The following is an 18,537-nucleotide window of genomic DNA, read 5'->3' as shown; positions in this document are numbered from 1 at the left end:
AACGTATTGCGACAATGGGGACGTGTCGTGCCGCAAATGGCTGGAATTGTGACGACCCTGGCCTACTGAAAGATACATGCTATCTTCAAAATATTTTGTGCTCTTGCATTACATGATCCATTATTAATTAATTGACCTGAAGTCGCATAAAATTTCATGCAGTCGGCGTGGCACGCGCGTTGGTTCAATTAGTTCTATCGATCTCAAGCTAGCTAGCTAGCGTTAATTATCTATATATATATATAATATATAATATGATGATTGGTTCATAATTCTTGTACATACGTAGGGGACATGAATTGCCACAAGAATTAATTCTAATTTGGAATTAAAGACGTTGGTTTCAGACATGAGATAAGGTAGCTACCAAGGCATGACTTTGATTTGTATAATAAACTAAAGACACTGACATGATTTAATGTAATATATCAGATCTACTTTATAATAAAAAATCAACCTTACAATTTAATGTAGAGACGAATGAAACAAAAAAAGTTAGCATAATATTTTTCTAGAGCCTTGGGGGCCATGGCCCCGCTCACCCTTCCTTGGCCTCATCAGTAATCTGATAGATCATATTAAACTACATAAGTATATAAATTTTATTATGTAAGATTTATGTGTAGATAATATTTCTCTTAATTATACTAATTAATTAAAAGAGACATAATCTTTGCTTGCTGTTTAGTTAGGCATGAATTGGGGTACGTAGTTGATTCACCATTTTTCTTGGAAACCCTAGTTACTACCACATGCGTGCAAGATTCGATTCTCCCTCTCCGAACACAGATTTATGGAACACTACTGTCAGTTGCCTCAAGCTATAAACGCAGGCCGGTTTGACATTATTCTCTACTATTTCACATTGTTCACAACCCACTCAAACCCTATCTGAACTTACAAAGCCCCTTTTTTTTTAGCCCACTCACTTTCTTTTCTTGTTTTAGCCCATAATCTCAGCTCCTTTTGTTTTTGGGCTTGTTAGGAAAGTTAGACCAGATAAGAAAATCTCAAAAATTTTATTTATTTTTTAAATATTACTTAAATACAAAATATTTTTTAATTTTGAATTTACAACTTTTTCATTTTTAGTCATTACAACTTTTCTAAACTTTCAAATAAAATATAAAAAAACAATACAACTTTTTCAAATTTCAAAATAAAAATCATATTAAATTATATTCAAACAATTTTTTAACTTTATAATATTTTTATTCAACTTTTTCTCTCTCATTTTTTAAAATATAATAAAAAATTTTAACTCAATTCTTTTTCATTACTATTCACAAGCCATTTCTTTATTATTCACTGAATTCTCATATCATTTTATTACCCAAATATGCTCTTAAGGGGAGTGCTATTCCCACCAACATTCGGTGAATAATATCACACTCATGGTTCATTTTCTTCTATATTTGGTTTTTTTTTTTTACAAAAAAGGGAAAGATTGGAACTAAATTGAAAAATTAAAAATTATACCACACCAAGCAATCTATCTTGAATCGACCTTCAAATTACTGTCAATGTTCTTCAACATATATATTGGGATTGATCAACTCTCCTGTGGGCAGATCCAAGTCCAACACTAGTGACACTGATACCTACAACAAGCCAAGCCACCTTGTACGAGCTAGAAGTACTCCAAGTCCACCCAAAAACTCAATCCAATATTCTCTTATTTATTATTTTATTATTATCCGCCTGGTTATTTCTTCAATCTAGTCTGGATTAAAACGATTTTTGGACAGAATTTACTTTATTTTCTGGTATTTGCGATCATTTGGAAAACTTGGTCATGAATTGAAAACCTATAGATAGCTTCCTCTATTATATATTCCAAAAAAAAAAAAAAAAATTTAAACACGTCATATGATTTTATTTTCGATGGATGAGAATTATTCTATTCTCAAATCGGTATGTAGAGCACATTATCCACATCATTTAAATTATAAGATTTGATTTGTAATGTTCAAATCAAGTTATGTCACGTAAGCAGTGTGTGTGCTATAAAGACCTTAGAATAACCGTACTCATTCATTAATTCGCTCCCAACATTCTCCAAAAATCAAAACTCAAGTCCAGAAAAAGAAAATTGACTATACCTAGGGGTGTAACCGGTCCAGTTTTGGACAAAATCTAAGACCGAACCGGTATGTACCAGTTTTGTATTTTTCAAAACCGATTACGCACTGGTTACCCTCCTAAACCGGTACTTTAGGTTTTACCGGTTTCCGGTCCGGTCCGGTTCGGTTTTCAGGTTTTTTAAAAATATAATTTCACAATTTGTCATTAAAAATTTGTTTATAAAGAAAAACTTTTAGTATTAATTATAAGTATTAGTATTAGTTATAATCTTTTAGTATTAATTATAAGTATAATTATAATCTATAGTCTATAGTAGACTATTAGTATTATTTATAAACTTATATTTTAGTATTAACATTTAATGTAATAATTTATAAATTATAATATGAAATTATTTCATATATATGTATATATATATATATGAAATTATAAATTAACATTTAATGTATAAATTTATAATTATACATTATATATAAAATTTATTTATATTAATATTTAATATATATTTAAAATATTTTGTATAAAACTTATATATAAAAATATTATTTTTTATTTTTTTTAATCAACTGGTCCGGTCTAAAAAACTCAAAACCAGAACCGGACCGGAATCGGCCGGTTTTTACATTTTAAAAACTGGTTCCGGACCGGACCGGTTCAAAACCGGTAAAAACCGGTCCGATCCGGTCTGGACTGATTTTTCAATTTTTCGATTTGAGTTTACACCCCTAACTATACTACATAGTGGGAAACAAAGGTGTTCCATTTCTTTTTGTTTGTTACACTTTAATATTTCTGATTTTTAAGATGCCGTTTCCGTTACGAAGATATGTTTGTACATGAAATCTGAACGTTATTGATTTTTTTTTTAAAAATAATTCCACCTACATAATAGGGGCTTAAATCCTTCAGTTGCCTTTATAGTAGATTAGTGCATGTAGCTTTTTGGAAAGATATGTAATTTTAAGCTTTTTACTTATTGTACTCAAATTTTAACAGATCAATCGTTATATCAATTTTATGCTATGAAACGTTACAGATACTAAGGTGGCATGTTAATGTGTCATGCCACACGCTAGCTAGGAAATTGTTTTAGAATGCAGAAGCCTCTCTCTCTCTCTCTCTCTCTCTCTCTCTCTCTCTCTCTCTCTATATATATATATATATATATATATAAAAGATAACACAAAAGAAAAACTTGAAAATAAAACTTTTTAAAACTTTCCGAGTACTAAGCATTGGTGTAGCTAAAGTTTTAGGTAAATTTTGGATAAAATGTCACCTTTTACCTTTTACCTATCCATAACAATTTTGTATCCTAAATTGATTTAACCATATCACTAGATATAGTAATAAAATATTATTACTTTTTAATTTTTTATATACTCTTTAATGTATATCTTTTATATCTTTTAAATACATAAAATCGCACATCTGTCATGCCATCAAAAGTTACCATACCTCAAATTATGCATCGAAAGATCAAGTTATCATACAAAAGTTAAAGTTCCCCCAGCCACTACAATGTATAAAAACAAACACCAAATATATTAAGATTGAGATAGTGATATATTCTTTTGCTTCTCAACGATTCAAATTTGAAGTATTTTCGCTACACCGCATTCATCTTATCAACATCCAAACTCATGATTTCCATATTCATCTTGTTCTTATGCATCATCATCATCATCTTCTTCTTCTTCTTAAGGTGTATCAATTCAGACTTGTCCCTCTCTCCCATCTCTCAGTCATCAATATCTTCCTATAACTTTCCATGTAACTTAATACATCAGTAAAATCAGTAGATAACAATTCTTTGTGTTTCCTTTTTTCTGTTCCTTTCCTTTTCATCTTTCTTGTTTGGTGGTCTCTCGGCATTGACATACATGCTCTCGCAAATGTTGTCATCCCCTATTTGTACAAACTTTGGAATGGTAAGGCATACTCCCTTTCTCCATGTTGACAAAAGACCCATATGCACTTGCCATTTTGGTTGGTGCCTTAATATGCACTTCTCCATCATTTTGCAAGAGAGTGGTGAAGATTGGGTTTTCATCAATTTGTGAATCCATTCTTCAACAAAATAACATTGTACAAAGTCACAAACTCCGACAAAATATTATAAAAAAGCATGTATAACAAATTAACATATACTACACAACACCATAAAAGAGTGAGCTATAGTTTCATCAATGTATTACCCCAATTACGTGCATCAGGGTAATTCTGGATTAAGGCAACCATAGAACTTAGGCAATAATCAGATATAACTCGAAATATAGCACTCAAAACATAAGATATAACTCGAAAGATAACACTCAAAATAGCAACCATTAGATTAAGGCAACCATCAAATATAGCACTCAAAACAACCTTAGATTAAGGCAACCATCATTAGATGATTAGGGTAATACAAATCTAGAATCAAAGACTAGCTACCTAGTTAACAATTAATGAACCCAAGTTTTGTAAGCATTAGTAGTCTGTACTGATATATTCACATTTCCTTCATCTGTGTATATGTATCTACATCTAGGCAGTACTACTACATTTGCATTCACAAAGGCAATAGATGATTGGTTTGAAAATACCTTTTTGTGTTGCCATCACCTAAGACGATCGGGAATTGATCCCTTAAAGGAGTAACAAGCGAAACATGAGTTTGTGAAAACATATGTGAATGTTATCTTAATTTCTTCTTTGATGGTTTTCCTTATTACCATTTTGTCATCAAATTAACATCATAGTTCAGTTCTAGGTTCTAATTCATGCTCCATTGATCTTGCAAGTTTGGTACATACATGACAATGGATAATTTATCTAAGTTGATTGTTGCAATCAAAAGCTAATAACACAATTTTGAAGCTTAGAAAAAGCATAATTGTATGTTTTGGATTTGTATTACCTTGATTATGTGCATCAAATGAGCTATGTTCATACAAGAATTAGAGTTGTTAATAAATTAGTCAAGAAATTATACAAATCACAAAAATAACCATGTTGATTATCATCGAATAGAAGCAAAAGATGAAAGAAATAGTAAGAGAACTAGGAGAAGAGATAAAGTACTCAATGTATGGTTAACAATAGATGTTGTAAAAAGACGAGCTACCGTCGAGGGGAAGAGCCATGTTTGCGAAGATGGACCGTGGAGTCTCGCTGTCATTGATCATTCAATGAATGCCGGAATGAACGAGAGGGAGCAAGAGGGGCTTTCGCGAGGGCGAGGGTTTTGGGAAAGGGGCTTCACGAGGGCGAGGGGGAAGGTTTTGGGAGAGGAACTTGTAGCATGCGAGAGTTTTTGCAGGGAGTGAGCCTTTCATTCCTAGGGAGAGTTTTGAGGAGATAGAAATAATATAAAACCCAATGGCTAAGTTATTGTTGCTCAAACAAATATATTGGGCTATTGTAGCTTAGGGGTGGGCGGCAGAGGCCTCGCCACCCATTAGCTCGCACCTAAAAACCCAGGCGAGGATAGTGCCTAGCCTGGGCCATGCTAGGCCCCGTTGGTCCACGTACATATATAGATATATATTAAAAAAATATTTTCTTTAATAAAAAGACATCGTTTTAATAAAGGATTTTGTATTAAATGGGAAATCCTCCAGCCATTCCCCTCCTTGCGCGTGCCTCTATTTTAGTATTTTATGGCATCATCATCACCACTAGTTGGTTGCCCTTAGCTGGTCGCCGTCACTAACGTGGTCTGCCTCTCTCTCTCTCTCTGTGGTTGGAGGTTCACTGGTTGGTATTTGGTAACTTGGTTATTCCCCGATTGGTTGGTGGTTCACTCTTCACTGGGTGGGTTTTGGCGGCCGTGGGTAGGCAATAGGCACTCTGTAACCAGCATAGGCGAACAGACCAGGGGTTCAATCCATCCCCTAGTGCCAGACGAATGGCTCCACCCACCAAAGGCCCAAACCTCTCCTACCCTTGCAGGGACGGGGGGTGGGACAGGGGTACCCCTATCCGGTGGGTGCAGGTATCACTCCTATTGTAGCCCATAACCAAATTATACAACAATGCCTAATCTAATGTGGGCATTTTAACGGACAAATTAGTTAAATTTTAGCTAAACTTGACATTTGCCTAGCTAATCCAATTTAATCGCTACTAATGGAGCCACCTACTTGAATCATGTGGTGGGGTGGTTGATTTGGATTCACATGGGTTGTAGGCTCGCGTAACTATCATTGAATTTGCACAGGGCCAACCTTTGTAGATCTGTTTTTTTTTTCCTTTTTTATATATATGCTTATGTTTTTTAAGTTTAATTTCTCTATTTTTAGGCCCGGTTTGGTTTGCCAGATGACTGATTTGTACGGATGAGATAGTTTTGTTTATCCAAATGGCTAATTTCACATCTCTATTTCAGTTTTCAAACCCATCACATTACTTTCTGACATAAACAGTAAAAAAATCACACACAGTAAAAAAAAAATTCATTTGTTATTAAAATAGAATAATCATTAAGTCATTATCAGAATAATATATTTTCACAAAAAAATTGATAATTTTGTGAGTATTGAATATAAGTGCATTTTGGGGTTTTATTAGAAAATTTGAAATTAATAAATTATTTAAAACAAATCTACAACATAATTTATATACTTATTTATTACAATAATCAAAATTATTATAATTTATAATTACAATAAAAAATGGCGAATTTCTTATATATAGAAAAATAAATAGATAAAAATATCTTTTAAAAAAGAAAAATTATAAATTTCGGCCAACAACTTTCCAATATATTTTGGGATTTAAATTTATTTATGATAGATTTTTTAATTACTCATAAATATTATTGTTGATTAATATTTTCATAACTATTATTCAATTATTGGTGGAACCCACCCCTTTATCAAATAGTGTTTCTATACCCACACATGGGGGATCCCGACTTACTTTTTAAAAAAAATTCACAATATCAATAAAAAATACTTACTTAATCATTAAGTAGAAAAAATAAATAAATAATCGGGATCCCAGTTAGGAATATCCAGTTGTGGTTTTAATATTTTCCTTTATCAAATACTAAAAAGTCAAAACTATATAATCTCTTCTCATTATTAAAACATGCATTTTTTTACAAATTATCTTATCTCAACTAAAAAAATTTCATTATTATTCAAAACATCTTATCTAAACCGGCCTCAGTTTTTCAAAATAAAGTATACATTATTTTTATCCAATGAACACGAATAGACATCTCATTGCGGGTGTGACGTAACATTTCCACTAACGATCGAGGCTTGAGTTTAGTGAGCGAGAATAAATACTAGAATTGCGACCCAAAAGATCACATGATACGTAAATGATCATAAATTATAAAATGAATAGATCAGTGTTTTGCGCATTCTAATTCGATCGGCAATGATCAGCATTTGGCATTTGCTTATTATACTCTGGTTTCCAGAAGTTCTACTGTAGGGCTGTGCAAAATACCTGTTGGACCCGTCAACCTGTCTGACCCGATTAGATCCGTTCGATAGAAGACGGTTTTGCATCAACATCGGGTTGAACCCGATAAATAACGGGCAAACTCGACTCTTACAAAGAATAAAAATAAAACACTTCGATGATTGATCTTCAAGCCAAACCTAGCAGCCAAGTCGCCCCTGTTGGTCACCGATGATTGCGAATCGCCTGTTGTTTCATCTTCAACCAACGTCGGATGATCATTGATCAGGTAAGATTTTACATAGATTTCATCTGCCCTTCCCCAACTCAGGCGACTGTTGCCTCTTCTTCACTCTGGCTCTCACTCTGCCTCTTCTCGCGTTCCCAGGAAGTGCTTGGTTCTGTAGCTCCCTTCGCCATACCTTGACAGTTCCAGCCACCGAGCCCGTGAACACAAAGGCATCGAAACCCGCGACGACGACGTTTACGGCATCTTTGTGGGCGTTGATGGACTCCAATATAACAAGCCAAGCTCTTCGTTCAAGCTCATGCACGACACGGCGACGTTGCGATGGCATTGGATTTTGTTGGGGTTTTCGTTTTGCTTCCGAGGAATTTGGGGTTTTTGTTTTGTTGTGACTGAGGAATTGGGTAACTGGGTTATCTTTGCGCTTGGGGCAATGACGAAGCTAGTGAGGTTCTAACCGAGGTGCGTCTATTGCTGGTTGAAAACTATTTCCGAACCCTATCTTCAGCCTGGGTTCAACCTTGGCCTTCGAGAATTTCTGGAAGGCTCCCCCCTCGGGATAAAGCTCTACGAAAAAAAAAAAAAGAGACTGAGGAATTGGGAAAGTTTTCTCAGGAGTCGGTGAATATCAAATGACCCGACCCGCATGTCACGGGTCTGGTTGTTTTTATCTGAGTATGCGGTCGGGTCGGATCGGGTCAAAAAGTAATACGGGTTGGACGGGTTGCAAGCCTATTCTACTGACAATAATTAATTAAATAATTACTAGGCTCGCCATCGTACGTACATATTGGTTTTCACTTTTTGAGTCATTAAATATTCTCCGGAGAAATTAAGCATCAAATTGATATAATATTAAGCAATATCCATAGAATGCACTACAAACTGAAATCAATTAAATTTGGACATGCATGGCTAAACCAGAGAATATAGTTTGAGGGGTCTACCACTTCTCTTTGATCAGACAATATTTTAAGAGCACTCAAAGTTTCATTTCACAAAGTGCATGAACATTAACTTCTTCTTCTTTTTTTTTTTTCCTCAATATTTATACATCAAGGAAAAAGAATCGAATCTCCATAAATTTAAATTATTTTCTTTTCAATTTGAATTCACTTTTTTCTTCTTTCCCAAGCAAGGAGATCAGAATATTTATAACGATATATATATATATATATATATATATATATATATATATATAATGGTTCTTCATGGATCATGAACACCATGCATATATAAAGGATTTTCATTTATAATATAAGTACTTATGTTGATTGATTTAGAACGAAAAGCATAATTGTTTTCAAAACTCTTACAATATTGCCATTTTTGCCTTGGGACGATGCCATTAGAACCCAAAGAGCAACCCCTGCACGTACGTACTAAATTATTAAGCTGCAATGGCACTGTCATTTTGCACAATCACCAAAATGGCCACCACCACTGCATGCATGCCATGATCTTTATAAGTTCTTTACCACCTTCCATCAAACATCTAATGGAGGCAATTAATATACTTGGAATATTATGCCTAATTGTCTGGTATCGATCTCAGTCGAATTAGATGGAGCAACTTTTAGTTCTTGTTTTCTTTAAATTTTACCAAAGCCGGTACTTGAATATTGCTCCAATCGATCTGTTGCAATCACGTACCCAACATGAATGTTGCCAACCATGCATATGAGTGGAAAAAGTTAGGCTCTGAACATTACCTTTCTACCTGTGATCTTTCCCTCCGTTATCATGCTCGATCTATTATTTACATCAATCTCATGAGTACTGTTGAACAACTCGTACGTACGTGCGTCTAAACTTTGGTCTCAAAAACTTTGTCGATTGGGATCAGATAATATAGCCAAATATTCCAATAATTGGGGGACCCTACAGATCTGCAGGCAGATATATATATATATATATATATAGCAGAAATGAGTCAAATGCGTATAATATAATATAATTGAGATGGTACAATTAAGCCAACTCGTTTTGGTTTTATCTGAGAAGACGACGCAGCTAGCAGCTGAAACCTCATGTGAGTGGTAAAGCTTTCTTGTCGAGTGACAGGAAGCCTTGCTAGCTAGCTGTATGTGTTCTTTTGTCCAAGGCCACGAATTAAGCTTGAAAGGTAATTAGTGATGCAGGTGATCCAGGTCCCATGCAGACATAATCAAAAGATTCCTGCATGGTATATATGCCTGGGAGATAGGCTTTCTTATCATCAAATTACGCGAGGCGTTTTCTTCAAAGTGGAATATTTTTTTGTTCGTGTGAAGTACAATTAATCCCAAGATTAGACAACCAGTCATTTCCTACCCCAAATCTACCAACTTTTAAAGCACCTTTATACCCACGCGATTATTAAACTCAACTTTAATGAAGGAAAGGAGCTTAATTTAAGAAGATCTTATGTCCAAAACTTAAGTTCCTTGCACAAATTTCTTATTATAGTTACATAATAAGACGTGCATACTCTACAAGATAATGTCTATGCGGAGTTTCAGAAGAAATAAAAAGAAAGCTTATAAGATATATACTATATATAGTGAGAAAGAAAATAGAAGTGTCTGTTCATTGTTCATGCCAACCTTTCTTATATATACGGTTAAATAAGGTTAATTTGAATTATTTCAATAAGCGAAATTCTCACAAATTCAGATTTTTATTCGTCTTATAGGACACGTCACTTTGTTGTGATTGTACATTTACGTCGCTTAGGAGGTAATTAGAGTCTCCTAAATAATTTTATGTTTCAAGATTAAGAGCTGATGATCAAGTTATATACTTGCTCTAGAAAATTGTAGAGAAAGAGAGACAGGAGCCTTTGTTTTTGTATGTTCACTTTTCACACTCTTAAAATTAACGTACAAAAATTTAAAGCATTTTCTGATGGAGTGGCCGTTAATTAACTTTTATGAAGTTTAGTCGTACTAGTGCTAGGGAGATAATTAGATCTTAGTGATGGGGAACTACTTGTAACTTTGCCACCCATGCGGATATAACATAGGTCATGGGATACCCACTACTAACACGTATAAATCGAGTAAATCAGAGTTTCACTATTCGTATGTATTCTTGATAGGTCAGTCCTCCTAATTAGATTGAAATCAGGCAACTGATCATGAATTGTAATTGCCTACCAGCTTGCTTGCTTGCATGCATCAACATCATGATATAAATGGAGTTACAAGCTAGTACGTTTTCAATCTTCAAGTGGGAAAAAGGATCGAAAGAAAAACGACAGGAAAGAAAGAGCAGATATTATTATTTCACAACGCAATATCCATTGATAAGTGATCAATTACAGATTTGGTTTTGGAGATGATCAGTTCGTGGTGGTGGTGGTGGGTGCACCGTTCTTTTCTTCAGTTGTCTTGCTGCTTTAGATTTGACTAAACCACCAACATTTGTAGCATCAACTTCCAACCACAAACTAATTAGGCCCCGATTGATATAAAGGTTGATCTCCTGATTTAATTGCAGTGACCCCCACCACCTTGAAAAAATAAAAACAGAAATTACTACTACAAATGTGTATATATATATATATCAGATATAATAAAAGAAAGAAAACCCGATACATATTCCTGGATGTAGCTAATTGGTATGAAAGAAAACAGAAATTAGAACCAAGTTTGAAAGATGCAAATTGGTACGGTGAACTCTAAGTCAAAATTTAAACGTACGTGTACAGCTACGAGAATCTGTCCAAATTATAGCCGGCCCTATGACATTGAAAACAGGGAGGAAGGACAGTTGGGTGGCAAGCTGATTGGTCCAACGGGCCAATCGATCTTTCCTTTTTAGATTTGACCATTCAAAGAATTATTGATATTTTATCTCTATTTGTTTTCTTTGGAAGTAAAATGGTAGCATCGTCCTCTTTTGTAAACTTTTTCTTGTGGGCAGGGAACCGAAAGGTGTAAAAAATAAATTCGTGCGGGGAGATGATGATGATGGTGGAGCGTCCCACTGACATACAACAACACGCTCGAAACCTTAGCTACAAGCAAGAAATCATGGAGTTTTTTTTTTTTTTGTTTTATCAAAATGATAAAGGGTCACGTGAGGTGTCCATGTTGAACCAACATGTTACCCCAATGGAATGATGACATATTCACTAAAAACAAAGGGGCAGAAACAAAATGCCCTTCCAATACATAAAAATATATATATATATACATACACATATCAACAAAACAAAGATCCAATGCACGAGTACTTCTTCCCACATACACGTATGTATAAATATAATGTGTTATAAAAAAGAATAATGTTATATACAGTTGTGAAATGTATAAACGTCGTGTAATAATTTTAAAAAATAATACATGAAATATTATTTCTCTATTAAAAGATAAAAAGAATGAGAATATTAAAAAGATAAAAAAAGTGGACGGTCCCCTCAAGTGCTCGGAGAACCAACCTTCCCCAACTTTTTCATTGCAGCGAAGATTTTTATTAAATCTAATACAAAACAAACAAGGATTTGATGCATATGGTTTCCTTAGTCATAGTTTATTTCATGGCCTTTGTGAATGCCTTGTGCTTTCAGTACCATCTTTTGTCCTAACATTATGCATAATCTGACTATTGATGACGAGGGTTTGCATTACATTCTCTAATTTATTTTTGTTTTGGGTAGATTTGTCATTGGGATTCGAGTGGTCAAACTTTGTATATCTTTGCCTCTTTTTAAGGACGTTTCTTTTTCGACTGGGATTCCAATCCCTTTCATTCCTTTATTCGATCTAACAATTTCTTATTAAGGAGGAGAGAAAGAGATCAACTAAACCATTACAATCAGCAAAAAGCAAACCAACCCATTTCAGACATCGGAGGCACAATGTCTCTCTCTCTCTCTCTCTCTCTCTCTCTCTCTCTAATTAATCTAAGGCAAAGTTGGCACTTTCGTCAAGGTTCCAACCTTTTCTTCTTCTGGCTCCAAAGCATGTGACCACACAATCTTCCAGCAGCAGCAGCTTCTCATTCTTTTTTCTAAGCAAAAAGGAAAAGCATTTGATCTTTTTTTATTCTATACCACTGCATAACCAGTCGTCCATGGAATTCCCCCATACACGCCCAAAGGTTCTCCATTACATGCCCCATTCAATCCTCAACTAAACCTGTTCCTCCATGGAAAAAGCTATCTTGATCATGTTGGATTAAAATTTCAATTACTTTTTGGTTTCTGGGGTAACTTTTCCAAACAAAAAAAAGAAATTTATAGCTCAAAGCTAGAATCATCCACCCATAATTGTGTAAGATTTTAGACCCATTATTGAGATGCCATTTGAAATGTTCCACATATCAAAGACCATTGTAGCAGCAATTGGTATGAAATTTATGCAAATTGCCCATTGATTTAACTGAATTGCACAAGCATATTGTGCCCTGTTCTGTCAAGCAAACAGAAAAAAGCACCCATATACCAAGTACTTGAAAGAAAATAGATCAGAAGTTTGTGTTAGAATCAAATGAATTCTCTTTTGTATCCATCCAACTAAAAAATAAAACTTTCCTTTGATTTACAAATTTCGATCTCTCCCTCTCCATCTTTTTCTAACAGAGAGAAATTATACAAAAACAAAAATCAGAAGGGCATGATATGGGTGGTCTTAGTATGGTAGCTGGAAAGGCAGGACTTGGAATTCACCCGAAATATTTTGAGCAAATCGGCCGACATTTGGCGAACCGAAGGCGAGCAATTGCTCTGCATCAGCAGGAGAATCTTCGTTGGCCCGTTCGCCCTCGCTACCGCCTCCTGGGCGCGTTCATCCCGGAACAGATAACACACGCTCCAAAGTATCGTCACCGCGTGCTCCGTCGTCGCACTCGATACTTTCAGGACCCTCTGCACTAACGCCTCCACGCACACCCTGTTCTCGCATATCTCCCACCTCCCTTCTTTACAGGAAGACATCGTTTCGAGTAGCTTCAACACCTTCTCCGTCACCGTCACGCTCGAACTCGAATCTGATACGAGTTTTGCCAATGTTTTGATTGTGCCGAGGTGGACTAATTTGGATTTGACGCGTTTGGTTATCGATATCCGGATCAAGCATCTAAGACTGGCTTCAATTAGAGCCGGATCGTTCTCTGGAGTGATTAGTTTTAGCATTTCGGACAATAATCCGTCCTTTTCGGCGATCAGGAGTTTCGACTCGGCGTCGTTTGCGACGGTTTCTAAAATCCTAACCGATGCGATTCTGGAATCGGTTCTCCCTTGTTGCAAAACGTGAAGCAGCGAAGCCAAGCAACCGAGGTCGCTTTTTAGCATCGAATTCGTGAGCTTATGGTGGTCTTCGTTTTTGCTTAGTACCAACTCCAAAACAACGACCACTTGTTCAAGAAAATCGATGTTTTTACATGCCCCGTCACTGGCATTGCCGAGAAATTGAAGGAGCGTGACAATGAAGCCGTCCATTTTCGCGAGAAACTTCCGGTTTTCCTCCGATTCTCTCGCAAAAGTAACAATTTTCGATAAGGACTCGGAGATAGGTTTGTTGCTATTGCCGTCCCTGGTTTTGCTCTGCAGCTCCTTGATTAGGTCCTGTACTTGCTCGAGCGAGGGAGTCGACTCGGCCGAACCGGTTTTGTTGTTGCGGACTGAGTCAGACCAGATCTGGATGAGGCGCTGGAGGGTGCGGTTGGGTACGAACTCCTTGCTGTGGAGGACTTGCATGGTGGCCGGGCAGGTGTTGTTGCCGTTGTCGAGCCAGCGTTGAATACTGGAGCGGTCGTAGGTGACTCCGGTGCACAGGCTCACCGGGGACTTCATAACGTCGAGCGAGATAGGGCACCTAAAGAAACTGGGCACCGTGATGTACAGGTCGTCCCTCACCATGTTTTCAGCGCCGTTGGAACAGAGAGAATATTGAGCGAGAAAGCTTAAGAGAAAGAGAAAGAGAAGGAGTGAGAGAGAGAGACGAGGGAGGAGTCCGGAGAAGACAAGACACAGGGTGAGTTTAAAAGAGAGAGAGAGAGAGAGAGAGTCAAAGGTACGGTGACGTCAGTAATTTACTTTAATTTTCTGAATTGAAATGATATAATATAATATTCTAAAATTGGAGAGAGGGTGTGGGGGGTGGGGAATCGGGATATTTGTTCTTCGGTCAATGCGATGGATTTGTTTAGAGTATTTTTTGGCTTGGCTAGATAAAATGATTGGTCAAAATTTATATAATTTATATAAAAAATATAAATTGTTTAGGTGTCAATTTTTTATTGACATTAAAATATAAGTATGTTAATTGTTAGATATTTGATTAGTGATTAACAAGTTTACGTAAAATTTTAGATGAATTTAATTTTAATTTTTTATTATTAGTATTAAATTATTTTTAAAAATATAATTTTTTTAATATTAATTTAATTAGAATATAATTATTATTAATATTAAATTAGTAGAATTATAAAATATGATATAAATAAATTAAATAAAAAAATTTTAATTTAATAATATTTTATTATTATATAAAAAATAAATAAATAATTTAATATAAAAATTAAATTTAAATGAAATAAATAAATAAAAATATAATATTAATTAAATTTTAAATAAAAAGCCAATACTAATGCTACGAGAGCATCCACCTACACCACACGGCATTCTACATCTGCTTGTTGACTTGTAGGAATTGTAAATCAAGACGTATGGTGAAGGGCTACGAGTGTAGGAAAAGGTACACGTGGGACGTAAAGATTGGAGGTGGAAGACAAATGGAAATAAATTAACATAATGGGGGACGACTGGCGAGAACGTGGGGGTAGAGCAAATAGCAACTTTTACATCCGTTCAGATCCTAAATTCAGGATTCTTTTGAAAAATATATCTATTTTAATTCATTTTAATTTATTATTATAATTTTTTTAAATTTTAATATAAAATATAATAAATAATTTAATTTCTTTAAATCTTAAAATAATAATAATAAATAATATTTTAATAATATTTTATCATCTCAATTCAATTTAATTCTATTCAATTTAATATTTAAACCCACTCAAACAATACTGAGAGAAATATATTACGAAAATAAAATATATTTATAATTATAAATTATATAATTATTTTAAAAAATAAATAAAATAAAAAGATTTATATAAAATTAATTAATTTTTAATAATAAATCTTACTTTTTTTTAAAATAATTATATAATATTTATACATTTCATAATTATATATAAAATTATTCTATAAAAAATAGTCATAAATCACACATTTTTTTTTATGAAAATAAAGTTAGAGAAATTCCACTATAAGTTTTATTATTCTTAATCGTATTAATTAATATATTAAATTATAAATATTATATAAAATCATTCAGAATGTATTAAATTTAAAAAGGGAAAATACTATTAAATCATAATGGGTCTTGTCACGATGCACTCTGTATGGTAGTACAAAAATTTGAATTTCGCGTATAGGTGCACTCACTGCCATCGATCTGGAACCTATTAAATGCTAAAGACCCTTGACTTGAATAACACAAGGGCACGCGTTTTGTCTTTATTTATCTTCTTAAACACCGACTACGTATTAGACTTTTTAAAACAATTTAATGGGTTCATCCATGCTAGTTTACTAACTTAATTAAACACCTAATACAATTTTTTTAAAAAAAAAAAAAAAAAAACTGGTTTCAGTAGATTAATTCAAAGGAATAAGTTCCTTTTCTTCTTTTTCTTTGCAGAGTATAATTATAATATATTTTGTATTATTACAAAAAATATTCAAGTGGTACCAGGGGTGTACACAAATAGAAGAAATCAACCAGAACCACCTTAGACCGGCTGCCGGAGCACAAAACTTGTCAAAACCTGCATAAAACATGTCCGCCGATGGCAGAACTATGTAAAAATCGTAGTCGACCTATTTGATCCTGATTTGAATCTGGATCAGACCATTTAATCGACCGATTATATAAATTATGTATTTTTTAAATTATACATATATAAAACGACGTCGTTTCACTCAAGAACATCAGTTTGAAAAAAAATATATATAAATGAAACAACATTGTTTAGTTTAAGTTGAGCCAAATGACGTCGTTTCGACTTAGGGTTTAAACACTCCCCTCCCCTCCCTCTTCTTCTCGACTTCGACTTCCCTTTTCTTCTCAGACTCCAACACAGCGATGACTATCTCTCTCCACTCTAATCTCCCCTTCCAGTGACAGCGCAGCGCACGTTAGCTGTGACTCCGTCAAGTCCATCCCCCTGAGTCCATCACCATTCCCCTACCTTCATCCCTCATCTGTCGAGTCTGTATCTCAAACTGGCTCAAATTGGCCAGAATCGAGAAATCGACCATGAATCGGTCCAATCGGTTCCACCCCTTCACACGGTCGGTTTCAGCCGGTACTTTTTTTTCTCCAAATTACATGGTCAATTGATTTCGGTTTTAACCCAAAACCAAATCGAAGGTGTCGGTTTTCACTCCTAGGTGGTACTTATTTTTTCCATTAACATGACATCCTATAAATATTGAAAACGGTGGAAATAAAAGAACTTCTGATCTTCATGTGGGGCGGGGCTTCTGATATTCAAATGACAAAACTCTCAAACTCTGCTATGTACACGTTAAAAATGGATCAAGAAGAGGAGGAAATTAAGTGCCTTAAGCCCATGCCGTGCATCATGTACAAAGAGTCATGACCTTTTATATTAATATAATCAAAATCCCCGAAATTAAAAAGATATTTTTTAGTAATTTCAGAAATGTATATATCTTTAATCCAAACCTTACGTTAGACGTTAAAATGTCCAAGAACGTACGTACGTGGATTTGCATGAAAAAGACGCGCGCGGAGTCAATTTATATTGGCGTACGTACGTGTACGCCGGAGTCTGCATGCGAGGGATATTCAACGACGAAGAAAAACAAAGCTAGCAATTAATGTGTATGCGAGTATTGACCGAAGACTTATGTACTCTAATTTCTGCTAATCGACCAAAGTCCAGTAGTTAGGCATCATCTCATGAAGACGACAATATATATTGGATCTTTGCTTGCCGTTTCAAAGTCAAATTACCCTAAATTTTCAAAGTTTCATATTATTGACTGACAACTCTACTTGGAACACCGATCCAATGATATTCACACGCCAATATATATATATTCTCTTTATTTTAAAAAAGAAAATCACAAAGTTTGACCATTTTTTTTCCAAGTATACAGAATTAGGTGAGTTTCGTGGTGGAAATTGGAGTCCAATTTTATGACTAAAAGCTTTTACTTTTGAACCATCTTTGGTTGATCTGTTCTTTCGGCCTCTTACGTAGACGATGTTTCAACCTCACAATCTTGGCGAATCATTCATCTTAAGTTATAATATGACTAGAACCAAATAATTTTGTCACAGCTTGATCTCTATTTTATTGATTACAAAAAATAGAATAGAAAAACTATATTTTCAAACCAATGTGAATGTTGCATGGTCGACACTGTTAGAGAGCTTGATTCATGTGTTTGTGGCAATGATTTGTCGTTGTTTTTGGTGAATTTTCAATCTTGGATCTTAATCCGACCCGACCCGATCCGATCACCTGCAGATTTACTATATATCTTATATTAAACTCTTGTACGATTGTCACACTTATATATCTTTGATTGTCATTTGAATAGAATTGTTTATAGTTTTATAAACTTAAGCACGTTGTCAAATCATATAAATCTTATATCCTGTGGTATACTTTACTTTTTCAAATCATCGTTCCTAACATGTAGTACAACTAATATAAAAAGTACTGTTTATACTTGGACATGATGACCAATTAGTTAATTAGGGGTGAAAAAGAGTCTG

The 18,537-nt window shown here is 34.5% G+C and overlaps 1 protein-coding gene and 1 non-coding gene across 2 annotated transcripts; one reads left to right on the top strand and one right to left on the bottom strand.

Moving 5' to 3' along the window:
• Nucleotides 1–8,147: 8,147 nt before the first annotated feature.
• LOC118344324 lies at nucleotides 8,148–8,298 on the top strand. Its single transcript, XR_004798096.1, has one exon. It is a non-coding gene; the product is annotated as a U4 spliceosomal RNA (small nuclear RNA).
• A 4,892-nt stretch (nucleotides 8,299–13,190) lies between these two features.
• LOC108990485 (U-box domain-containing protein 28-like) lies at nucleotides 13,191–14,666 on the bottom strand. Its single transcript, XM_018964469.2, has one exon. The coding sequence runs from the start codon at nucleotides 14,574–14,576 to the stop codon at nucleotides 13,323–13,325; it is 1,254 nt and encodes a 417-aa protein (XP_018820014.1). The 5' UTR covers nucleotides 14,577–14,666; the 3' UTR covers nucleotides 13,191–13,322.
• Between the last annotated feature and the right edge of the window lie 3,871 nt (nucleotides 14,667–18,537).

This window comes from Juglans regia, chromosome 1 (assembly GCF_001411555.2).
Source record: "Juglans regia cultivar Chandler chromosome 1, Walnut 2.0, whole genome shotgun sequence".
Lineage (NCBI taxonomy): Eukaryota > Viridiplantae > Streptophyta > Magnoliopsida > Fagales > Juglandaceae > Juglans > Juglans regia.
This window is presented reverse-complemented; position numbering and strand designations above follow the sequence as displayed.

Bases quoted from the DNA above. Each gene is read 5' to 3' on its own strand.
- LOC108990485 (XM_018964469.2), bottom strand. From the start codon at position 14,576: ATGGTGAGGGACGACCTGTACATCACGGTGCCCAGTTTCTTTAGGTGC.